This window comes from Hevea brasiliensis, chromosome 12 (assembly GCF_030052815.1).
Source record: "Hevea brasiliensis isolate MT/VB/25A 57/8 chromosome 12, ASM3005281v1, whole genome shotgun sequence".
Taxonomy (NCBI): Eukaryota; Viridiplantae; Streptophyta; class Magnoliopsida; order Malpighiales; family Euphorbiaceae; genus Hevea; species Hevea brasiliensis.
This window is the reverse complement of record NC_079504.1, coordinates 23220075-23246770: the sequence shown is the minus strand read 5'-3', so window position 1 is coordinate 23246770 and position 26696 is coordinate 23220075. Positions and strand designations below refer to the sequence as shown.

Here is a 26696-nt window from a genome sequence, read left to right as displayed (position 1 = left end):
TTTAATTATTTTAAAAAAAATTTTAATTATTTTCTTATTTCAATAATAAAATAAATAATATAATATAATATATTAATAATTATATATTTATTTTAATAAATATAATAAATGATATAATACATTAATTTAATAATTATATATTTAATTTAATAATAAAATAAATTATAAAATAAATTATATAATATAATAAATTTATAATTTTATATTTATTTCAATAATAAAATAAATTACATAATGTATACCATTATTAGTCATTTCACTTATCAACAGTAATAGCTAAATATAATTTTACCAAACACTTAATATATATTAACTACCAGCTATTAACTATCAGTTAACAGTAACAGTTATCAGCAAACAGTTATCCGCTATATTCAACAGTTAAACTAAACAAACACTTACACCCTTACAATGTGTGCCGCGCAGAGCGCTCCTCTCAGAACAAGTGCCGTGGGGAGCAGGGAACACATTCTAACATAAACTTTCTAATCAGATGCCAATATACAAGACAGCGACATAGAGAAAGTGCAGGACCATCAGCAGGAATGGATACCAAAAGCATTGTCACATAATTGTCAAGAAACAGAACGAAGAGTATGACCTCTTAATAGACATAAACCAAAAGCGAGTACTAAGAAAATGAGCACCTAAGACAATCACTAGTTTGTCTATATTAATTCCATAAAATCTTTAATGAAAATTCCTCAATTTTATATATTGTATTTTATGACCTGACAAATTTGTCTCTCTTGTCAAAAATGATATAGTTTCTAAATTCTAACGTTGAGCGTTGACAGTTAAAAGATTAAAGAAACTGCAAACAGATTTTCAAGGAATGGATGATGAGTTCAAGCATCATTTGCTTAAATGTGATAAGGTATGGTGTCCGATTCAAAGTGGAGATACAGTTATTTAATGAGGCTGCAGCTGACAAATGGTCGTGGCTCTGGAACAGTCTAGAAGAGGTGAAATCTGAAATATGGGAAGCAGTGATCAGTCTGATAGGTGGTCTAACCCAATTGTCAGGCGTGAGTAAAGTGGCCTTTTTTTTCCCCAGAGGTAAAACCCATTAGTTAGAGAAGGTTCAGCACATGGCGAGGCCCAGTCGGCCAGCCCAAATAAAAAAACACAAGTAGCCTACTCTATCCAGCCCTGATACCAAGACCAAAGCCCAACCAAGAAAGAACATAATAAATGTAGGTAGCAGGATGCGTTCCTTAACCCAGTCACACAGTGGAACTACCAGAGGTAGAGTTGCTAGAAATCTGTGAATCAAGGTGAGAAAGCATGGCAGAGGCAGGTAGAGCCCAAATCAGTGTCTCAATCTCTTACAGCCATAGGGATTAGCCACGATATACAGGCTAACCCTTAATACCTTAGGGATATACTCTCCTGTAACACCTACTCGCTTTCTATAGAACATAGAAAAGCCCTCTTCTCAAAACCACAATTGCCATGTCAATTCCTCTAAGAGAAGACAGGCACACAGATCTTCAATAGAAAAACCCCCTAACCATGACGTCTCCATCTGCCAACAAAACTAAGCAAGACTGACTATTTACATCTCAGCCCAAAGATGGGGAGTGAGAACCCACGCTTTGGCCTAGGGAGGAGTGCCCTCCCCTACCCGAAAGGGGCAGAGGAGGGCAATGAATGACAGAAAGAAAAGGGCAAGGACCCTAAAGCCCAAGAAGAATCGAGAAAATATTCTCTCTTCAGAAACCCGTAAAGAGAGAGAGCAAAGTGGAGTGGCTTGCTAGTTGCTAGTACAGGAAATGGTGGGATGATAATTATTTTAAGCATAGCTTCTTTAAGGTGGAATATGGGATATTACTTTGACATGATTTGTGATGCAGAGAACTGCCCCATGAAGATTGTATTTTCATATTTATATTTTAGGATAAATTATAATTTATTGTTTAGGATTTGATAAAATTTATAATTTAATTTTTATTTCTTTAAAATTAAATAATTTAATTTTTAAAATTTAATAAAAATATATAATTTAATTTTTTATTTAATTTATTATTAATTATAGTAAAAATGGTTAAAATATTTTTAAATTTATATTTTTTTTAATTTAAATAATTTAATTCTTAAAATTTTATATTGTAAATAAAATAATTTAAATAAATGAATTATTTTATTTATAAAATTTAAATCAAAAAATATTTATTTATAATATAAAATTTTAAGAATTAAATTGTTTTATTAAATAATATATAGAGTTAAAGATATTTTGATTAATTTTATAATAATTAATAGTATTTTGATAAAAATTTGAAAAAAAAATAAATTATAAATTTTTATTAAATTTTAATAATTAAATTACTTAATTTAAAAAATATAGGAATTAAATTATAGGAGGACGTGTATTCTGAATCAGAAAGTAAATGGAAGGACCGCTAATATGGGACAGGGTTCTGAAAGGTGGCAGCATTGCAGGACTTGGAGTTGGAATCTAGAGGTACTTTCTTAACCGGTTTTTACCATTTCAAAGTAACAGCGGCCAAAAAAGGGTTTTTATTTATGTCGAAAGCCTAATAGAAGCAGAAATTTCATGATGAATTCTCTAATAAAATTTCATGTGGTACACCAGCATCAGCATTCCCACATAATAGTATTTGGAAATTTGAGATCACTCATCATGAGAATGAAACAAAACTTCAGCAAAGCCACTTATCCGATCCATAACACCACTCCACCCCACTCTCTTAAAAGAAGGCAATTATGTGGCACGGAGTTGACCACTCACATTCACTCGGCATTAGGACTGTATTTTGCAAACCGAGCCATAATCTCTCTTCCATCCACAATCCTTTCTAAAGAGCACAATCTTAAATTAAAAATGAAAATATCTCCTAACACAACTCAATAAATAAATAAATAAATAAAACCACACAATTTTGAATACAATCATTTGAAAACTAAAGTTAACCATCAAGTCTTTCCGCGGCCTTTCGCTCCTCATCCTCATATTAAAACCTCACAAATGCAAAACCCCAAGAAAAGTTTATCTATACCAAGCTGGTTTGATCTTTATGGTTTAAGTTTCTTAGCTGTTAAAATAAACGCACGGCCACAGCTCTAAAACGGCAGTGAGCTTTACTAGTAACGATCGAATTGATGTTAGGGAAGGCTGAGTTCTCTATGACTTGAATTTGGACTCGATGCTGTTGCCTTTTCAAGAGCTGCCTGTAAAGATTACCGGGAGGGAGAAATGGGAGTTTTCATTATATATTACAATACCCAAAACGGATGACCTGATAGGATGTTCATTTGGATAACGACTGACAAACAATATACATGTCTGGCCTAGACTGTGGATTGGCATTTAAGCATGAAAATGCTAGACTCACTATGAATGCCCATTTGTCTTCAACCTCAAGTGAAGGAGGCGACAAACGCTCATCCAACACATCATTGAATGCTATCTCCATATTGCCTGAGTGAGATAACATTGTAGAAATCAGATCACCAGGATGCTTTCCTTTGATGACTTCCAGTACCAACACCCCAAAGCTGTACACATCGCATTTTTCTGTCACTTTCATTGTGTATGCAAGCTCTGCAAAGATAAAAAAATTATATATATACAGAGGGTTTTTCAATATTTGAAGATCATTATTATGAACAATACTACTTCAAATGTGTTAATAAGCCATTAAAAATTACCTTTAAGTTAAATATATTATGTTTTAGTTATAAAATCTACAAAACAACTAAAAGATTTTTACAAACTATATAAGTTTTAACCTCATTTCCGGTTCAAAGCATCTTACCTGGTGCTACGTATCCGTAGGTGCCTGCAAGCATAGTCCGATTAGAAGAATCTAGGTTGAGAAGCTTAGCTGTGCCAAAATCCGAAACATGAGCTTCATATTCTGAGTCCAGCAGAACATTCTTGCTTGATATGTCTCTATGAACAATTGGTGGTTTGCACTCATGGTGCATGTGGTACAAGGCATAAGCTGCACCTTTTATGACCGTCAGCCTTTTATCCCAGCCAAATTCTTTTGCAGCTTCATCATTGCACAGGATCGTGGCCAGGCTACCCCTAGGGAGGTACTCGTAAACTAGAAATGTGTGTCGGACATGTGAACAAAAACCATAGAGTTTGACAACATTTCGATGCTTTACCTCTGTTAATACCCTTATCTCATTCAGGAATTCTTTCTGATCCGCCATCTCATCATGAGGTAACGAATGGAATTTCTTTACAGCTACAGTATCACCCGATAACAACTCTGCTTTGTAGACACGTCCAAATCTGCCCTCTCCAATGCAGTACAGGCTGTCGAAATTCTTGGTTGCTTCTATGATTTCTCGGAGCATTGTTTTGCCATCGAAAATTGATATGGAAAGCAACTCTTCGTTATTCATGTTGCTTCCTGTCACTGAGCCTCTTTTCCTTGTTCGGAAACTGAACAACATGATAATTAAACAAACTGCTCCGAAAATAGGAAACACAATCATCAAAGAAAATTTTATGCCCTTTCCCAAAACATGTTTGTGAATCTTAGCAATCTTGCAAGGCTGCAGACCGCTAGCATTGCCACAGAGTCCTCTGTTACCTTTCAATGCAGCATCTTGAAATGCTTTGCTGTTGGGAATGGGACCCCACAACTCGTTATCTGATAGATCAATGGATCGCAATTCAGGCAGTTGTGCTAACGTTGCTGGAATGATACCATTGAGCTTGTTGTGAGAGAGATTCAATATCTCCAAGGTTCGCAAACTTGAAAATTCTGCCGGTATCTCTCCAGTGAGCATGTTGTGACTAAGATCGAGCTGGGACAAGCCATGCAGTTCTGGAATGGAACCAGTGAGGTGATTGTGAGAGAGATTCAATATATCCAGGCTCTGGATGCTTCTGAATCTATTTGATATTTCTCCACTGAGGAAGTTCCGGCTTAAATCCAACACCGACAAGTGAGTTAACTTTCCCAACTGAATTGGAATTTCTTGGCTAAACTCATTACAACTCAAATTCAAGTAGTTGAGTTTAGCTAAGTTTCCAACATCGTCAGGAATCGATTTGTTCAATCTGTTTGCCGACAGGTCTAGATGCCCAAGATCGGTTAACGATCCAAATTCTGAAGGTATTCCATCAGAAAGCTGATTATCGTTTAAAGTCAACTTCAACAAAGAAGTCAACTTCCCCAATTCCTTAGGAATCCTTCCAACTAAATGATTTGAAGAAAGATCAAGTACATGCAGCCGAAAGGCATTTCCAATATCAGTTGGTATCCTACCCGAAATATTATTCCCTGCAATCTTTAGGGTCGACAATTTGTGACACCTCCCCCAGTTGGATGAGATTTCACCATAGAATTTATTGTAGCTTAGATCTATGAACTGCAGGTTCGGATAGACACCAAAATCTTCAGAGATATTTCCATGGAGTTGGTTTCCATCAAAGCGGGCTCTGACTAAGCTTGAGCAACTTTTCAAACTTCTGGGGATTGGACCAGTGAGTTGGTTGTCATTCACAGCCAATTTCAAAAGTAATCCTCCAACGCAAATATTCTGGGGCAAAAAACCAGTGAATTGGTTTTTGTCAAGGTTCAGCTCAGATAATTTCCTTAGATTTCCGATTTCATGGGGGATGGAACCAGAAAATTGGTTGTCACGAAGGAATAGCATTTCTAAGTTGCCTACAAGACCAAATGAAACAGGAATCGAACCATTTAGTTGATTCTCACTTAACTCTAGATCAACAAGAGATGATAAGTTTCCTAGATCTTCAGGAATGGATCCAGATAGTTGATTTTGGTATAGATGAAGAAATTCAATGTTTCCTAGATGACCTAATGATGCTGGAATTGGACCAGAAAGGTTGTTTGTTTTAAGGCTTAAATCCCAAAGAGACTCCAAATTTCCAATTTCTTCAGGGATGGGACCGGAAAGTTGATTGTCAAAAATGTGTAACACAGTGAGCTTCTTTAAGTAGCCTAAAGTGGAAGGGATGGAACCTGTTAGGTGGTTGGTGTCCAGGTCAAGTTCAACCAAATTGGAGAGCTTTCCAATTTCTCGAGGAATGGAACCAGAAAGTGAATTATTGTAAAGAGATAACCAAAAAAGGTTAGTCAAATTGCCCAAACAAGAAGGAATTGAATCATCAAGACGATTCATGTGCAATGCAAGCTCTTCAAGCAACCTTAATTGACACATATCTCTTGGAATTGAGCCATTTAACTTATTGTCACTGAGGTGTAATGTTGTAAGGTTTGTTAGAAGGCCAATTTCTGGTGGAATTTTTCCAGACAGCAGATTAATTTGCAAATCAAGATAAATAAGCTTGGAAAGGTGACCGATTTGAGGTGGGATGATGCCATATAATTCGTTTACACTGAGATCAACGTATGCAAGTTGAGGAAGGGACGAGAATGGAAATTCTTGGAGCATACCTTTTAAACCGTAACTTGTGAGGTTGACAACATGGACTCTTCCAGCTTTGTTGCACCTAATTCCATGCCAGGAACATGGGCTTGCATTCGTTTCAAGGTGGCTAGAACTAGAAGTATTGGTGGCATTTCCAGGATAAAGAATCCACGAGGACAGGAGTGGGTTGGTCTGGTTAAGGCTGGCTTTCCATTTTAGCAGGGAACGTGCTTCATCAATAAAGTTAGAAGCAACATTAAGTGAAGAAAGTGAAATAACAAGCAAGATCAAAGGAACAAGTATTAGTACTCTCTTCGAGGTTGAGAATCCCATGATTCTTGTTTTAATGCAAGGCAAATAGTGATTCAGGACTCGATAAGCAAATGTGGACATGCACACTTCTAATATATAATATCCGGTGCCTCACAAAATGTGCAGGCGAAAGACCTTGAGCCTGGAGAAAGAAGTCTTCCACCACCTTTCACATCATCATCACCGCCGCTGTTTTAAGTTATTAATTAGAATAACCACATAACGTGAAATTTAAGCTGCTTAATCAAATGCAAACCCAGTATCACCTGCTGTTCATCTTCTCCTTTTTTGTAGGAAACAGAATGTCTTCCTACATCAATTTAAATTTTAGCGAGATTAGTTGTTTGAAGTGAGATTTGAGCATGCAAGACTTTCAATGACGGCTTCAAGATTTGAACTTAGCCTTCCAGGTCCACATAATTAATCTAATCACTTGTTGATAATCCTAAATCATCACTTGTTGATAATCCTAAATCATCACTTGTTGATAATTCTAACTCATTCTGATTATATAAAATTTGATTATTTGTAAATTTTGAAAAAGATTTGAATTTACAAATAAATTTCTCATTTTAATTATTTTTTGTGTTTAAGTTATGAATATATAAATTATTAATTAAATATAACAAATAAATATATTTATAGATATGTTTGTTAACATTTGGAGCATTATTGTATAAAATGAAAGATAAATTTTTTTTTTTTTATAGAACTATTAGATTATAGAACATAACTACTAACTCATATATAAAATGGGTATTCTGCCCTCAATTTTATATTAAAGGTAATTAATTGAAGTTAAATAAAATGGAGAATATTGGCACAACGTCGTGATTAAAATAAAGCTAAGCTGTGAATAATAGTTAAGTTAATGATATTAAAATTATCTGGTTAATTTTTCAATAGCAATATACTTAAGTGAAATTATGAAATAATTTTCTTCCAAAGCATTTTTTTAATTTAAAAAGAAAGAAAATCAAGTGGCAGTCATCATCGAAGTCAACTGAAAACGTAAGAATAGAGGAATTTGTGGCTGCACTAAGTAAACACTAGACAAAACCAAGAGGGGAGACTTCAAGGTAATTAACTAATGATCGCTTTCACACTCAGTCAAGGTAAAGTGCTAAATGTTGAAAGCAATTGACTTCTCCAGGACGTAAGCTTCAAGCCACGAGCAAGTCTCAGCCCCCTCCTCACGGGTCACCAGGAAACTGAAAAACTTGGCTAAATTAAGTGCCAGAGCACTAAATGAATATCACACTTTTTCAATATTTTATATTTAATTAATAAATAATTGTTACATATTTTAAATATTTAAATGTATTCATTGTTTATTGATTGGTCTAACACTGTTTGAAAGAGAGGTAAAAAAATATAGTTTAAAAATAAAAGAGCGAATTAATGATGAGAAGAAAAAGTTGTATATGGAGTGAAAAAATATGGCAAGAAGCTGTAAAAAAAATATGGGAAGAAAGTTATTTTATGAATAATAAAATAATAATTTTATCTTGTAATTTTTTAAAAAATTAACAAATAAATATATTTATAGAATTGTTTGTTAACATTTGGAGCATTATTGTATTAAATGAAAGACGAAATTAAATTTTTCTTTTTAATAGAACTATTAGATTATAGAACATAACTACTAACACATATACAAAAATAGTATAATGTCCATGCTATGCATGGGTAACTTATAATTTTTATTTTTTAATTTAATTTTTAATTAAATTTTGAATAAAATAAATTATTATTATTAAATTAATTTTAAATTAATTTTTTTTATTTAATTTAATTTGAATAAATTTTTACTTGTTATAATTAATTTATGATATAATTAATTAAAATACCTATTTAATTCTTTTTATACATATATTAATAATAATTTTCATGATTATTTCGTTTAAAATGTAATAAAAAAACTTTATTAAAAAATAATTTAAATTTTATAAAATTTTTATATTTTATCTCATAATTTATTTTTTATAAATTACAGAAAATATATTAAATTAATAAAAAATAATATTATTCTAAAAATATATAAATATAATATATTTTATTATTAACATAATAAAAATTAAATTACTAATTATGAATTGAATTATTTAATTTTAATAATAATGAAAATATATAACATTATTATTAATTAAAAATAAAATTCTATTATTTTATTTTTTAAAAATACTATATCTAAGTGTAATTTTTTTTATCAATCTAATATATATTTTATAAAATAATTCTTTGACAAAAAAGGTTATCACTTTATATAAATTTATAATATAAAATAAATATATTTTATAAAATTAAAATTTTAAAATATTATCATTTTTTATTAATATAATAAATATTAAAAATACATATTATTTTTTTTAAAAACTGATTCTATAATTTTCTTACTGTAACTTTAATTGTTTTAATCATCTTTATTTATAGTTAAATTTTCGATGCAATTATATTTACAATTTATCTTTAAAATTCTAATTGTATATAAAAATATAGTTGAGAGATAATTTTTGTACAAAAATATAGCTATTTGATTAAAATTTAAAATTAATTCTATTAAAAATTAATGATAATAAAATATAGATAATCAAAATATTAGTTATCATTGCATTAAATATATAATTATAATGAAATAAAATATTCAAAGTTTATAATAAAATAAAATAGAAATATCAAATAAGAAATTTATAAAAAAATTAATAATTAAATAAATATTAATTAAATATATTTAAATAAATAAAATTTGAGAATAATAACTAATAAATTTTAAAAGAAATTAAAAAAAAGTACAAATCAAGAAAAATTTAAAAGTATTTAGGTGCAATGAAAATATTTAGTGAGAAGAGAGCACTTGATATACATTAAATATCTCACATGATACACTATATATAGACAAACAATTTTTTTTAATTAATCGCCATCAATAAACTTTTATTATTATTATTATTATTATTATTATTAAGAGTAACATGTGTTGAATAATATTTTTACATAAATAAATTTATAAAAAATAATATAAATAATTTTTAAATATTACTTTTAATCATAAGAGGTATTAATTTTTTAAAAATTAAATTTTAAAGAAAATAATAACTTAAATAATAAATGTTAAGGTAGTATTATAAATAATAATGATAATCAAAAGAGAAATTAAAAAATTAAATAATAATTAGTATTTATAAAATAATATAAATAATTTTTAAATATTATATTTAATTATAAAATATCTTAATTTTTAAAAATTAAATTTAAAAAAAAATAATAATTTAAATCATAAATTAATATTATAAATAATAATGATAACTAAAGAATAAATTAAATAATTATTAGCATGAAAAAAATTATTTATGAAATATGACACTGATAAATTTTTCAACAAAGTAATTCTTGTCATTTTCTCAAATATATTTATTTACTTTATATATATATATATATATATATATATATATATATATATATATATGTGAGTATTATACCCTTGATTTTACGTTAAAGGTAGTTAATTGAAGTTAAATAAAATGGAAAATATTAACACAATGTCGTGATTAAAATAAAACTAAGCTATGAGCAATAGTTTAGTTAATGATATTAAAATTATCTGGTTAATTTTTGAATAGCAATATACTTAAGTGAAATTATGAAATAATTTTCTGCCAAAGCATTTTTTTAATTAAAAAAGAAAGAAAATCAAGCTGCAGTCATCATCAAAGTCAACTGAAAACGTAAGAGTGGAGGAATTTGTGGTTGCAGTAAGCAAAAACACTAGAGAAAACCAAGAGGGGAGACTTCAAGGTAATTAATTAATGATCGCTTTCACACTCAGTCAAGGTAAAGTGCTAAATGTTGAAAGCAATTGACTTCTCCAGGACGTAAGCTTCAAGCCACGAGCAAGTCTCAGCCCCCTCCTCACGGGTCACCAGGAAACTGAAAAACTTGGCTAAATTAAGTGCCAGAGCACTAAATGAATATACACACTTTTTCAATATTTTATATTTAATTAATAAATAATTGTTACATATTTTAAATATTTAAATGTATTCATTGTTTATTGATTGGTCTAACACTGTTTGAAAGAGAGGTAAAAAAATATAGTTTAAAAATAAAAGAGCGAATTAATGATGAGGAGAAAAAGTTGTATATGGAGTGAAAAAATATGGCAAGAAGCTGTAAAAAAAATATGGGAAGAAAGTTATTTTATGAATAATAAAATAATAATTTTATCTTGTAATTTTTTAAAAAATTAACATAAGTTTAAAGATATAATTATAATTTTAAAGATTTTTTTTTCAATTTGATGAGAAAATGAAACAGGCTTATATTTATTTTCACTTAAAATTTTTTATGGAATAATGTCAAAAATTTATAAATTTTACAATTTTGTTTTACAATCATATCCTTTTTTTTATAATAAAAATACCCTAAATTATTAATTTTATTACAGTTATACCCTATAATTTATTCCACTACTAATTTTAATGTACTTTGCTATGTGAGGATAGGAAAACATCTAAAAATATCTCAAACTTTATCTTTTTTCATAATTATATCTCAATTTTTTTTAACATAATATACCTGAATTTTGAACTTTACTACAATTAAATTTTACTGTTAGTTGCCCCATTTAATACTAACAATGTCGATACTTTCAATTCTCCAAATTGATACCAATTAAATCTAATTCATAATAAAAGAAAAATAATTTTATTTTCAGCAAAACAATACTACTTTTACTAAGAACAAAAAAGTTATTCTTATACTTCTCTACTCCTCGGACACTAGCTTCCCTTAACATCTACACCTCACAAAGCCATTCGATATCAATCTCCTACACCTACTCAACCAATCAACGCACTTAATCGTCTCTTATTATGTGCAAGCATACAATATCTCTCTAAACCATCCTTCATTACCTCGATAAGCTATCATATCTATGATTGTCATCCCTTATGAAGACTTAACCTTGCCACCCATCAACATCCTCTCTTATTGTTTTTTCATTTCCAATTAGAACACAAATATAGTTAAAATATTTTTTCTGTTTAGATTAAAAATTATACTATAAAGTAGTGATAAATAAGAGTTATCTATACAATTTTAGTTATTGAATTTTGAAAAAAAAAAGTTATATGATAGTTATTAGATATTTACAATTCTGTAAGGTAAGTGTATATTTTCAATTCTTATTGATATGTTGTTCTATTTACGATATCTGCCCACAAAAAGATACAAACCATCAGCAGGGATGGATGCCAAAAGCATTGTCACATAATTGTCAAGAAACAGAACGAAGAGTATGACCTCTTAATAGACATAAACCAAAAGCGAGTACTAAGAAAATGAGCACCAAGGACAATCAATAGTTTGTCTATATTAATTCCATAAAATCTTTAATGAAAATCCCTCAATTTTATATATTATAATTTATGCCTTGACGCAAAAAAAAAAAAAAATTTATGCCCTGACAAATTCGTCGCTCTTGTCAAAAATGATATAGTTTCTAAATTCTAGCTTTGCGCGTTGAGAGCTAAAAGATTAAAGAAACCGCAAACAGATTTTCAAGGAATGGATGATGTCTTCAAGCATCATTTGCTTAAATGTGATAAGGTACGGTGTCCAATTCAAAGCGGAGATACAGTTATTGAATGTAGCTGCAATTGATAAATGTCGGTAGCATCTAGAACAGTCTAAAAGAGGTGAAATCTGAAATATGGGAAGCAGTAATCAGTTTGATAGGTGGTCTAACCCAATTGTCAGGCGCGAGTAAAGTGGCCTTTTGTTTTCCCCCAAGGTAAAATCCATTAGCAAGAGAAGGTTCAGCACATGGCCAGCCCAAATAAAAAAACAAAAGAAGCCTACTCTATCCAGCCCTGATACAAAGCCCAAAGCCCAACCAAGAAAGAACACGACATATCTAGGTTGAGGGTACGTTCCTCAGCCCAGCCACCCATTGGAACTACTAGAGGTAGAGTTGCTAGAAATCTGCGAATCAAGGTGGGAAAGCATGGCAGAGGAAGGTAGAGCCCAAATCAGTGTCTCAATCTCTTATAGCCATAGGGAGTCGCCACGATATACCGGCTAACCCTTAACAGTTGAGGGATATCCTCCACCGCAACACCTACTCGCTGTCCATAGAACATAGAAAAGCCCTCTTCTCAAAACCACAATTGCCATGTCAATTCCTCTAAAGAAACGAAGGCACGTAGATCTTCAATAGAAAACCCTCACCATGACGTCTAGATCTGCCAACAAAGCTAAGCAAGACTGTCTATGTACATCTCAGCTCAAAGGTGAGGAGTGAGAACCCACGTTTTGGGCTAGGAAGGAGTGCCCTCCCCTACCCGAAAGGTGCCGAGGAGGCCAATGAATGACAGAAAGAAATGGGGCAAGGACTCTAGAACCCAAGAAGAATTGACAAAATTTACTCTCTTTAGAAACCCGTAAAGAGAGAGAGAGAGAGCAAAGTAGAGTGGCTTGCTAGTTTTTTGTGTTTTTTTTTTTTTGAGAAGAAGGGTGGCTTGCTAGTTGCTGGTAGATGAAATGGGTGGGATCATGGTTATCTTAAGCATAGCTTCTTTAAGGTGGAAAATGGGTATTACTTTGACATTATCGGTGGTGCAGGGAACTGCCCCATGAATGATGTATTTTCATATTTATATTTTAGGATAAACTATAATTTATTCTTTGGGGTTTGAAAAAATTTATAATTTAATTTTTATATTTTTAAAATTAAATAATTTAATTTTTAAAATTTAATATAAAATATATAATTTTATTTTTTTATTTAATTTTTCATCTAATTTATTATTAATTATAGTACAAATAACTAAAATGCTTTTAAATCTATATATTTTTTAATTTCAATAATTTAATTTTTAAAATTTATATTATAAATAAAATAATTTAAATAAATAGACTATTTTATTTATAGAGTTTAAATTAAAAGACTATTTATTTATAATATAAAAATTTAGAGATTAAATTATTTTGTTAGAAAATATATAAAATCAAGAATATTTTAATTAATTTTATAATAATTAATAGTATTTAGACAGAAAATTGAACGAGAAGAATAAATTATAAATTTTTACTAAATTTTAGTAATTAAATTATTTGATTTAAAAAATATAGAAAGTATATTATGATTAGACCTGTATTATATTACAGAAAGTAAATGCAAGGACCACTAATATGGACAGGGTTCTAAAAGGTTGCAGCATTGTAAGACTTGGAGTTGGAATCTAGAGGTACTTTCTTTACCTGTCTTTACCATTTCAAAGTAACAGTGGCCAAATAAGGGTTTTTATTTATGTTGAAAGTGATGCATACATTTTGCATAGTCATTTAGGTCTAATTTTATAGTCATTTTATTTTATTATTAGTCATTTTTAGCTAATTTCATTAGTTATTTAGTTAGTTTTTCATAATTGTCAATTTTGGATTAATTTGTAATTTTTACTTTGTTTTGTAGGAAAAATGGTGTTTTTGAAGGACTGAAGAGAAATTTTACAATTGAGGGTGACTTCTACAGCCAAAGATGTCAAAAACAAGTTTTCAAGCTGAAATATGCATTGACCAAATTGTGCATAACTTGCCGCATAAGCTATGCAGATCTGCATAAGGAGAAAAATCACTGTTCCAATACCTGCCGAATGGTGCATAAGGAGAGTGCATGGCTTATGCAGATTCACGCCTCCCTTATGCAATCTCACGAAATTGTGCATAACCTATGCGCCAAGTCATGCAGTTTCGCATAAGTAAACCAGAACCAGCCGAAAACTGCATAAGGGACTGCATAACTTATGCAGTCCACTTATGCAGTCCCACAAAGGTTTCATTAATGAGCTGGCAGAAGATTCCCTCAGAAAATTCCTCCTAAAACACACCATTTTAGGGCTCCATGTCAGAAAATGCTATAAATAGCCTTATTTCCCATTTTAGAAGGGAGGAGAAAAGAGAAAGGAAGAAAAGGAATAGGGGAGGCAGCAGTTGAAAGGTCACAAATCTCTCCCACACCATTTCCAATTAGATTTGGAGATTTCTGTTACACTCATTTCATATAGACATTTTAGAGTAGTTTTGCATTCATTTTGCCCTTATATTTTAGTATATTTTAGGTTTTTAGCTTTATTTTAGCTTATTTGTTAATTTTAGATACTTTATATTTGATTTTCGTAATTTTTGTTGTTTTGATAGGATTTTGTGGCAAATCGAAGGTCAATGAGTGCATTAGGAAGTGATTTGAAGAAATTTGGAATCCTTTAAGCATGGAGGAAAGTTGGAGAAATCAAGCCTTGAAAGAGCAAACCAGCCGAAATTTGCTTAAGACCTTGCTTAAGGTCATGCTCAGGGTAAAGCGGCAATGCTTAAGGTGCAACACAAGTCAAGCATGAGCAGAAAAGTCCATTTTACTATAAGTCTGCCGAGATTTCTTTGAAGGTCCGCTTAACCTTAAGCGACAGTCGACCAGAGGCTAAATTTGCTAAGAAACTGCTTAGGGTTAAGCCGAACCCTAAGCAGAATGCCCAGAACGTGAATAGTGCTGCTGACTTGGATAATTTTACACCTCATTTTCTATCCACTCCTTGTCTTTTATTTACTTTTAGGGTAACTTTTAGGGACGGTATAAATTCATCATTTCCTTATTTTTGCCACAAGAGGAAGGAGGAAGGGAGGAAAAACAAAAAGGAAAGAAAATTATATAGAAAGAGGGAGAGAAGACGCCATTCTCTAGGAAGAAGGAGCTGCTGCACGAGTTTGGAGCTCCAGAAACCAGAGACCTTGGTTCTTCCACCTGGGTTTTCCTATTTCAGTCCTTTTATCATGTTTTTCTTTATTCTTCCATCTATATTTCTTGTAAATACCATCATGAGTGAGTAATTTCTTTAGATTTCAGAGTTGGGAAATATGTTTTAGATTAATTTGTGGATTTGGATTGGGTATTTCCTTATTTTACATGAATATGAGTTTTGATTCCTTCCTTGTGTGCTTGATTTACTTGCCTAATGTTGGTACCCATTGGGTATTGTGTTAATCTTTGATTGAAGGACCGAAAGGTGAAAGTCATTGATAGTTAATCAAGGATTGGAACTTAAAATCACCTAGATTTAGAAATAAACTAGGACTTTAAGAGGAATTAATTATTGGTTACAAAACTTAATGGGTTTTAAAATAATCAAATACATACGAAAGTAGGTTTGGTTATTTTAGAATACGCTTTGATTTGCTTGAAAAAGATATCAAAGGGATTTAGAATCAATTTCCTTCAAACTCTATTTTTCCCTAAAAATTGGAACGCCCAAGACAAATCCCAATTAATTTATGCATAAACCCCCAACTCTGGAATCACTTTTACCATAATTAGACTTTCGTTTAAATTACCCATTGTTAATTTTAGTTTAATTGCGAGCTAGAATTAGAATTTATTTGTTTGCTCTTTACCCATTTCAATTAGATTAATCAATTTACCTTGCTCATTTACTTTGCTCATTTACATTTACCTTTTATTCATTAATCATTAGCCCAAATAATCGCTTCATTCATAGTTTAGTAATCAAACAGCAAATCCTCGTGGGAACGATACTTGATTCATCACTTTATTACTTGAGACGACCCGTATACTTGCGGATTAGCAACAACAAGTTTTTGGCGCCGTTGCCGGGGATTTGATTTTTGCTTGATATTGAACGATTGTTTGTTTGGTTAATTTGGGCATTTTATTTTATTTTCTTTTTACCATTTTACTTTGAGAGTTTGTTTATTTTTGTTTTTCAGGTGCTATATTTTATGAGAAGGACAAAAAGTGAAGAAATCAATCTATTCTTTGACCCAGAAATAGAGAAGACAACAAAGGCTTTAAGAGCAGAATCTAAAAGGAGAAAAGCTGAAATTAAAGCTCAACAACAACAAGAAAGAGCATAAGAGCAAGAGCAAGAGCAAGAAGAAATGGCTGACAACAACAACAACAACAATAACAACCGCTCTGTGAAGGATCATGCCTATCCTAACATTGGAGATTTCATGCCAAGTATCACAAGACCAAGGGTAGAAGCTAATAATTTTGAATTGAAGCCTGCACTTTGTCAAATGGTACAACAAGCACAATTTGGAGGAAATCCAAGTGAAAGTCCACATGTGCATCTGGCACACTTTCTTGAGATCAGTGATATGTTGAAGATAAATGGAGTTTCTGATGATGCAATTCGACTCAGATTATTTCCTTTTTCTCTGAAGGACCGAGCTAGAGAGTGGTTACATTCTTTGCCACCGGGTTCTATCACAACATGGGATGAACTTTCTCAAGCATTTTTGGCTCAATATTTTCCACCAAGCAAGACAGCTAAGCTGAGAAATGAGCTGACTTCTTTTAAACCTAGAGATGATGAGAGCTTGTATGAAGCATGGGAGAGGTACAAGGATTTGCAAAGGAGATGTCCACATCATGGGATTCCTAAGTGGATGCTTGTTCAACACTTTTATAATGGAGTTTCACCAGCTATTAGGAGTACAATTGATGCATCTTCTGGAGGTGACCTTATGGAGAAATCTGAAGATGAAGCTTTTTCTGCTCTTGATAAAATTGCTTATAACAACTACCAATGGAGTTGTGAGAGGAATGAGATCAAGAAACCAGCTGGTATGTTTGAGCTTGACGCCATGAATATGATTAATGCTAAGTTTGACGCTTTGACAAAGAAGATGGACAAGTTAAGTATGAAAGTAGATTCTTCATAGGAGGTTCCGGTAATACACTAGAAATTGGGGTGCAAATGTCAATTGTGCACAGATTTTTCTGCACTTAATCAAGATTTTTCAAATGAGCAAGTGGATTATGTGGGAAACTACAATCAAAGACCGGTGGTAACCCATTTTACGCAACTTATGATCCAAAGATGGAGAAACCACCCAAATTTCTCTTGGGGAGGTAGACAAGGGCAAAATCAATTTTCAAAGAACCTTCTGGATATCAACAAAATCAGAATTTTCAGCAGAATAGAGGTCCTCCTCCTGGAATTTCTAAACCTCAAAACTTACCTGCTCCACCTCTACCACAACAAGCACAACTAGACAAGACAGCTAGATTGGAATCTATGATTGAAACTCTACTTGTGAGCCATCAAAGTCAACAAGAAATGATTTCTCAATTAGCATCTAAAGTGGATCAAATGGCAACACATAACAAGATGTTAGAGAATCAAATAGCTCAACAAGCTAGCTCTTCAAGTAACAAAGCATTTGGGAAGCTTCCTAGCCAACCAGAAAATTCAAGGGAGCATTGCAAGGCTATTACATTGAGAAGTGGAAAAATATTGGAGAATGGGGATAAAAATATTGAAGAGAAAGTTGAAGAAAAGAAAAGCAGAGAAGGAGATGAACAAACTGAAGTTGAAGTTAGAATTGAAGCTGAGAAAGAAAATTCGGTGGAAGAAAAAGGAAGTAAGGAGGGAGAGCAAAGATGAGGATCCCAAATATGTTGCACCTAAAGCCTACATGCCACCTTTACCATTCCCACAAAGGTTTCAGAAAGCAAAATTGGATAAACAATTTGGGAAGTTTTTGGAGGTATTGAAGTCCTTGCATGTGACTATTCCTTTCACTGATGCCTTAGCACAAATGCCTTCATATGCCAAATTTTTGAAGGAGATTTTATCTAACAAGAAGAAATTGGAGGAATTTGAGACTGTAGCTCTCACGGAAGAAAGCAGTGCCATTTTGCAAAATAAGCTTCCACCCAAACTGAAAGATCCTGGGAGTTTCTCCATACCATGTCACATTGGGGATATTAGTATAGATAAGGCTTTGTGTGATCTTGGAGCCAGTGTTAGTCTGATGCCATTGTCTATCTATGAGAAAGTGAAGATTGGAGAAATGAAGCCTACTACCATATCACTACAGTTAGCAGATAGGTCTATTAAATTTCCAATTGGAGTAGTTGAGAATGTTCCTCTGAAAGTTGGGAAATTTTTCATACCAGTGGACTTTGTGGTATTGGAGATGGAGGAGGATGTACACATTCCTATTATTCTTGGTAGACCTTTCCTTGCTCTTCTGAGTGTGATTGATGTAAAAAATGGGAGACTTACATTAGAAGTTGGGGAAGAGAAAGTTGAATTTAATTTGTTTCAAGCAATGAAAAAGAAAGATGATTCAAACTCATGCTTGAGAGTTGATGTGATAGATGAAGAGGTTAGAAAAGTGCTTAAAAAGCAACATCCTAAAGATCCCTTAGAAGCTTGTTTGGTTCATAACATCAAAAAAGAGGATGAAATTGAAGAAGTCAGGAATATGCTACAATTTTGGAAGGAAATCCACCATTGCCTATGGCTGATATTGAAAAGATTGGGAACTTGAAGCAAGAAACGACTTCATCATCAAAGTTTGAAAAAGGTGAAGCACCTAAGGTAGAGTTGAAACCTCTTCCAACAAATCTCAGGTATGCTTTTCTAGGGCAAAATTCTACATATCCTGTGATTGTTAGTGCTAAATTGACTGATTGTGAGGTTGAAAAATTATTGAGAGTTCTTAGGAAGCATAGAAGGATAATTGGTTATACCATTGATGATATTAAAGGAATACATCCTTCTGTGTGCATGCATAGAATTTTGTTGGAAAATGACCATAAAGCCTCTCGAGAATCACAAAGGAGATTGAATCCAAACATGAAAGAGGTTGTGAAAAAGGAGATCTTGAAATTGCTTGATGCAGGTATCATTTACCCTGTTTCTGACAGCAATTGGGTAAGTCCAGTTCATGTTGTACCTAAGAAAGGGGGCATCACAGTAGTTAAAAATGAAAATGATGAACTAATACCTACAAGAACTGTAACTGGATGGAGAATGTGTATTGACTATAGGAAATTGAATAAGGCAACTAGAAAGGACCATTTTCCATTACCATTTATAGATCAAATGCTTGAGAGACTAGATCATCATTCTTATTTTTGCTATTTTTATGGCTATTAATTTTTCTTTCATATCCATATTCAACAAGATGATCATTATAAAACTACCTTCACATGTCATTATGGTACCTTTGCATATCAAGGATGCCATTTGGACTATGTAATGCCCGCTACATTTCAACAATGTATGATGTCCATATTTTCTGACATGATTGAGGGTATTATGGAAGTGTTCATGGATGATTTTTCTATGTATGGTAAATCTTTTGATGAATGCTTATCTAACTTGTCTAAGGTTTTGCAGAGATGTGAAGAGTTCAATTTAGTTTTGAATTGGGAAAAGTGCCATTTTATGGTACAAGAAGGAATTGTTTTGGGCCATCTTGTATCAAACAGGGGTATTGAGGTGGATAAATCAAAGGTAGAAGTTATTGAGAAAATGCCACCCCCAACATCTGTGAAGGGAGTGAGGAGTTTCTTGGGGCATGCTGGATTTTATAGGAGATTCATCAAGGATTTCTCTAAGATTTCTAAACCTCTTACCAATTTATTGAGTAAAGATGTGGAATTTAATTTTGATACTAATTGTATGAATGCTTTTTGCAGGATAAAGGAAGCTTTGATATCTGCTCCTATTATGCAGCCACCCGATTGGTCATTACCTTTTGAGTTAATGTGCGATGCTAGTGATTATGCCATTGGGGCTGTTTTGGGACAAAGGAAAGATAAGAAGGTGTATGCAATATACTATGCAAGTAGGACCTTGGATGATGCTCAAATAAATTACTCTACTAGAGAAAGAGTTTTTGGCAGAGTATTTGCAGAGACAAATTCAGGTCCTATCTTGTGGGGTCTAAGGTAATAGTGTACACAGATCATGCAGCTATCAAGTATCTCCTTCAGAAAAAAGAGGCTAAACCTAGATTGATAAGGTGGGTGTTACTCCTTCAAGAATTTGACTTGGAAATTAAAGATAAGAAAGGAGTAGAAAATGTGGTAGCGGATCATCTATCTAGATTGAGGCAAGAACAAGGAGACAATCTGGGAAAAGAGCCCCCAATAGATGATTATTTTCATGATGAGCAATTGTGAGTAATCATGATTACAAAAACCCCTTTGGTATGCAGATTTTGTGAACTATCTAGTGTGTGGAATCCTTCCACCGATTTAACATGGCAAAGAAAAGAAGAAATTTCTCTTTGATGTGAAGAATTATGATTGGGAGGAACCATTTTTGTTCAAGAGATGTGGAGATGGGCTGATTAGAAGATGTTTAGCTGATGAGGAGATAGGGAATGTTATCAAAGATTGCCATTCTTCACTTTATGGGGGTCATATGAGTGTGACAAAGACTGCAGAAAAAGTTCTTCAAGCGAGTTCTTTTGGCCACACATGTTTAAGGATGTGAGGAAGTTTGTAAATGCATGTGATAGGTGTCAAAGGATGGGTAATATCTCAAAGAGAGATGAAATGCCCCTCCAAAATATATTGGAAGTGGAACTATTTGATGTGTGGGGCATTGATTTCATGGGACCCTTTCCATCATCCTTGGGACACAAATACATTTTAGTTGGAGTAGATTATGTGAGCAAATGGGTTGAAGCTATACCATCTCCAACTAATGATGTAAGAGTGGTGATTAAATTCATTAAAAAGTTCATTTTTACAAGATTTGGAACTCCACGTGCCATTATAAGTGATGGAGGTTCTCATTTTTGCAACCATCAATTTGAAAGATTATTGCAAAAATATGGTGTGAAGCATAAGGTTGCAACACCCTACCATCCACAAACTAGTGGTCAAGTGGAGATTTCCAATAGAGAGCTGAAAAGAATTCTTGAGAAAACAGTGAATTGTTCGAGGAAAGATTGGTCACTAAAGTTAGATGATGCTCTTTGGGCCTATAGAACAGCCTTTAAAACCCCTATCTGAACTACCCCATTTAGATTGGTTTATGGGAAGGCTTGTCATTTACCTTTGGAGTTGGAGCATAGAGCATATTGGGCCATAAGGACACTGAACTTTGACTTAAAAACTGCAGGAGAAAAAAGAATGCTGCAACTAAATGAACTTGAGGAGCTTAGATTGGATGCTTATGAAAATGCCAAGCTTTACAAGGAAAGAACTAAGAAATGGCATGATAAGCATATTAGGAGGAAAGAATTTCAAGAAGGTGATGTTGTTCTCCTATACAATTCTAGGTTAAGGTTATTTCCAGGAAAATTGAAGTCAAGATGGTCAGGGCCCTACACTGTTATAAAAGTATACCCCTATGGAGCTGTTGAGATAAGCAATGAGACCTCAGGGACTTTCAAAGTTAATGGGCAGAGATTAAAACATTATATTGTTGGAGAACCCACGCAAAAGTTTGTAGAAGTTTCATGGCTTGGTTCTCCAATCAGGGATACTTAGGAGAATTGGAGTGGAAGGTCAAGCTTAAGACCTTAAACAAGCGCTTCTTGGGAGGCAACCCAAGCGTATCCTTTTATAGTTCATTAATTTTCCATTTCATTTTCATTTCAGTTTTCACCCTCATTAATCTCAAAAGTGACATTTGTTTATCTTTTGTAGGCCATTCATGAAGATTGGGCAAGTTTACACTTGTTGCAAAAACAAAGAATTAAAGGGAAGCAAGTATAAGCAACATTCTGCACTTTATGCAAAGGTCGTGAACAAGAACACCTTTAAACTTGTGCTAAATTGCTGATATTGCAGTCTACTTGATAGCATATGTTTGATTTTGTGTTTTGTGTAAATTCTGTGAAATGCAACTTGAATGAGGATCAATTTTGATATTTAGGACTGATGAGAGCTTTATTGAAGTGCAAAAATAATGTTTGTTAAGTTTCACCTTTTAGTGTATATATAATTTTGTAGTCTGATAGGAATTTGCATGCTTTTGTGGAATTGCTGCTAATTTCTGCAACTGCAGATTTTGCTCGCTCATGCTACTGCTCATGCCGCTAAAAAGGTCAATTTCTACATTTTTCTGCAATTCTTGGTTGATTGGAACTTGTCTGAAATGCTGCTGAAAATATGCTTTTGGTGTAAGTTTAGAAAGGAGACCATTTCATTTAAATGTGCAAAAAGGATAGTCACAATTGGTGCCTAAAATGAACAATGATTGCAAAAGCTAAATGAACATGTGCTATGCTTACTAAGTTTATGAGAGAGATGAACTTAAATCCCTCAATTTTATGGTGTTTGTGTGTATTTGGTAATTGCTGAGGGTTACAATAGCATTCCATAGCTTTTGGACTGATTTTGGTAAGCAAAACCACAATTTTGCCCAAAACCTGCCGAAACTTGCTGATGACATTGCTTGTCAAGCAAAGTCTTAAGCAAATTCTGCTGAACCTTATGCTTAACCCCAAGCATGGCCCAGAATACCACATGTCTACCCCACATTTTAAAAGGCCCAGCATTTCCGCCAATTTTCCAAAAACCTCGCCAACACTCCCGATAAACCTCATCGACTCCTTCCTCACGCCATTTTTTCCGGCAATTTTTACAGGAAGCCGAAAAGTTTCCTCCTTTTCATTAAAATGGTAAGAACCAAAATGTGGTCCTCTCACAAACCCAAACTCAGTAGACTTCGACATTCTGTCAAATCTAAAATGGGTACTCCATCCTCATTACCCATAAACCCTAACCCCAGCCCCAGTCCGCCATTACCTCAGTCCCCACCACCACAAACGCCGCCATTACCACAATCACCACCACCTCAGTCACCGCCCCCGCCCCCAAGCCAAATACCACCTCTCATTCCGCCGACTCCCCTCTCGCCGCACTCCGAGCCGCCAAATGAAACACAAATTCCTGACACCCATTCCCCAGAACCTGCGCCTACCCAAACAAAAACAAAAGGGAAAACAAAAAGGGCCGCAGGTAGACTCAAAGAAACCCCTGTCGGAAAAAGGAAACGAGTACCCTCTATCCCTTTCGACTTAAACTCTCCACCTCAGTCCTCTGAACCAGTTAGCAAAAGGACTAGGTCTTCCTCGCAAACCCCAAAGACCAAAGATCCAAACACCAAGAACTTGTCTCCCTTGCATTCTCCAAAGACCGCTTCATCTGCAGATACTATAGAGGAGGTAATTTCTCCATTACCTTGGGCTTTTAGGGATATGGATATGAAAAAGGCCTATGAGAAATTACTTTCTAAAACTATTTTGGCAAACAAGTATATGGATGAGCAGATTTTGAAAGAATTAGGCATTTATGATTCTCAGATTTGCCTATTTGGATGTTGTTAGCTGGACTGATTTTGCTAAAATTAGGGAACCAATGTACAAGGATCTAACCCTCGAATTTTTGAGTTCCCTAAAGTTGAGTTTCAAACCAACAGTGCCTGAACATAAAGATATGATATATTTTCGATGTGCTGGAATTGATAGGGAGTTAGACATAGGTGCTTTGAATGCCATTTTTGGTTTTCAGGATTCGGGGTATAAAAACATTGAGTGGCAGCAAACTGCTTATGACCTGTTCAATTCTCGAAAGAAATTGCACCATTTTTGAGGCTATTATAGACAGAGGACTGCAAAAGCCTCTAGGATAGTTGACCATGTATTGAAATACCTCCATAGGTTCATTACTTACACTGTTTTAGGAAGGGGACACAGTAACAGTATTGTGGGTGCTGGGGATTTGTTTCTATTGTGGTGCATGAAGGAGAGAAAACAAGTAAGTACAGCCCATTTCATAGCTACTCATTGGCACCAAATTGTCACCAAGCATACTAAAGGTAGTATTGTTTTTGGGGGGTATATAACTGCCATAGCAAAATCATTTAGCTTTGATGCTAGTCTATATCAATTGTCGCTACTGGGAATCATACATAGACAAAGACCATGTTGTTGCATATGGATGTTTGTGAGAAAATAGGCCACACATATGCTCACATAAGAAGACTGATACCCCAAACATCTGAAAACCCCACCACTTTTGCACCAGCAGAACCACAACCAACCTCTACCCCACACTTCTCAGCAGACATGTTATCCATCTTAAAATCCTTGGAATCCAGGATAACAAATTTCACTGTCCAAACATCTGCTCCCTCACCTGATACCACAGAAATTCTTGCTTCCTTGAAAAACTTAGAAATCAAAATTGAAGCCATGGGTCAAGAGCAGGTTAACCAAAAGAAGAAGCTAGAAAAGAAACTTAAAAAGAGATTTTTATCTCTTAAAAAGAAACAGAAGCAACATCAACTTCAAATGCTGGAGCTTTACAACACACTGGCCCAATCCTACAACAATTTATATCATTGGGGCCAAGCCATGTTTCAAGAAATGAAAGACTTAACAGAAAACTTGGAAACCGCTCAAGCTTGGATCACAATGAACCAAGCTAGACTCGAAGGCACTTCGATGCAAAGAAAGAAAGCCTTGTGAGAAAAGCTTGATCGATGCTTAGCTTTAATTTCTATTTTAAGTTTATTTTTGTAATTTGTTTATTTTAATTTTCAAACTTTGGTCATGGTTGTAATACTTTGGTACTTAGTTTTTATTATTATCTCTGCACTTCTTTCCCTTAGTTTACTTTATTTTCTTTTATCTTCTGATATGGACATAAATACTTTGTGAATGTTTCTTAGTTTAATTTTTGATTTAACTGTTACATTTTATTTCTTTACACTCTTTCATTTTCTTGAACATTATTTTAGCACTTTATGTTTTCTTCAATCCTAATTTTGCTGACATTGATGAGTTGCACAATTTTCTTTGAGCCACATCTGTTCCACATCAGTTGGAGGTAACAGCTTCCCTTTTACCGTTTATGCTTATGGTATGTTGCCAATGCTTATGCTTTCGCTTTACCCTATGCAGCAGGTTAAGCAATATCTTAAGCAGTGTAAATCCATACATTGGGATACCTTTTCACATTTTTCTCTCTAAAGCTTCATGGTTAATATCATTTTGAGCTAATTTTGGAATTCTTGAGCTTATATTGATTTAATCCCCAATTGTATAAATTTCAATAATTTAGCAATTCTCACAATTTTACCCATCTTTGCATTCATTTTAGACATTGAGGACAATGTTTCATTTGAGTTTGGGGGTGAGGGCAAAATTTTTGCAAAATTTTTAAAATTTTCTTTCATTCATTTATTGCATTTCATTCATTCATATATAGATAATCCATACACTTATACATAAACCACACACATGTCTATACTCATACACATACATTTGCATATAGTTTTCATATAGATTACACTTAGTTTTAATTTGATTTATGCATTCATTTTAGGATCATGCATATCATAAAAATGATTTTTTTTACCTTGTCCTTAGAGGATTGAGAATTGCTTTGAAGAGCAATTGAGCTTACTTTTAGAAGGGTTTGATGGATTGAAAGTTCTAGATAGGTGCAAAGTTATTAGATTCTTACTTTAGTTTATATCTTCTTAGCCAAGGGCCACCCAATCAATTGCATTGACTTTGAGTGCTTAGAGAAAACTCTAGGGTGAGAAGTAGCTAATTGATGTCTCACCAATCCTAGAACAATCTTTCTAAACCTTTCAAGGCGAAATCATAGCATGCACTTGAAAAAGAAATGATCTAGGCATTCTTTGAATTTTAAACCCATATTTTAGCCTTAGCCAACCTCACTTCAAAATTTCCTTTGAAACCAATTTGAGCCTACATTTATCCCTCTTATTTCTTTGAAACCCACATTAATACCTAGCCATAAACCCAAATACTTACCTACCCTCCATGAGAATAATTCTTTGAGTGATAGATGCACATAAAAAAATAAATATATATATATATATATATAATAATTAGTTGGGAGAAGTGATTCAAAGTAAAAAAAAAAGAAGAAGGCTAGCAAATTCAATTATGGTATGTAAAGTAATTCACCACCCAAGTACACAAAAAAATGAGTTTGGGGGTGAATTGAAAGGGACAATTATAATTCAAAGTCAATGTCATTTATGTAGTCCCTCCAAAAGCTTCAAAATTATATGCTAGCATTGGTGAATAGTTGTAAAGTTCCTTCTCCCATTTGATTCAAAAAAAAAAAAAAAAATATTTTGTGTGTCTTGATCTTTTAATAATTTGATTACTCTCATATTTTATTACCTTTA

General features: G+C 33.1%; 3 protein-coding genes and 1 non-coding gene across 5 annotated transcripts; 2 read left to right on the top strand and 2 right to left on the bottom strand.

The window, feature by feature from the left end:
- Positions 1 to 3240: 3240 nt before the first annotated feature.
- LOC110668656 (MDIS1-interacting receptor like kinase 2-like) lies at positions 3241 to 6720 on the bottom strand. 2 transcript variants are annotated; one of them, XM_021829978.2, is made up of 4 exons: positions 6210 to 6720; positions 4927 to 6149; positions 3783 to 4791; positions 3273 to 3568 (listed from the first exon to the last, which is right to left on the bottom strand). In XM_021829978.2, exons 1-4 carry the CDS (start codon positions 6715 to 6717, stop codon positions 3276 to 3278), a joined length of 3033 nt encoding a protein of 1010 aa, XP_021685670.2. In that variant the 5' UTR covers positions 6718 to 6720; the 3' UTR covers positions 3273 to 3275. The 2 variants fall into 2 exon arrangements, with proteins under 2 accessions (XP_057986517.1, XP_021685670.2); XM_058130534.1 differs by having other exon boundaries at positions 3241 to 3568; positions 3783 to 6720.
- Positions 6721 to 16663: 9943 nt separating this feature from the next.
- Positions 16664 to 22232, top strand: LOC131171078 (uncharacterized). Its single transcript, XM_058130533.1, has 2 exons — positions 16664 to 17332; positions 22169 to 22232. The coding sequence occupies exons 1-2, from the start codon at positions 16717 to 16719 to the stop codon at positions 22177 to 22179; spliced, it is 627 nt and encodes a 208-aa protein (XP_057986516.1). The 5' UTR covers positions 16664 to 16716; the 3' UTR covers positions 22180 to 22232.
- On the bottom strand, positions 17038 to 17144 carry LOC131171499 (small nucleolar RNA R71). The gene has a single exon (XR_009142159.1). It is a non-coding gene; the product is annotated as a small nucleolar RNA R71 (small nucleolar RNA).
- A 982-nt stretch (positions 22233 to 23214) lies between the features above and the next one.
- Positions 23215 to 24118, top strand: LOC131171141 (proline-rich receptor-like protein kinase PERK2). Its single transcript, XM_058130600.1, has 2 exons — positions 23215 to 23691; positions 24038 to 24118. Exons 1-2 carry the CDS (start codon positions 23215 to 23217, stop codon positions 24116 to 24118), a joined length of 558 nt encoding a protein of 185 aa, XP_057986583.1.
- Positions 24119 to 26696: the final 2578 nt, after the last annotated feature.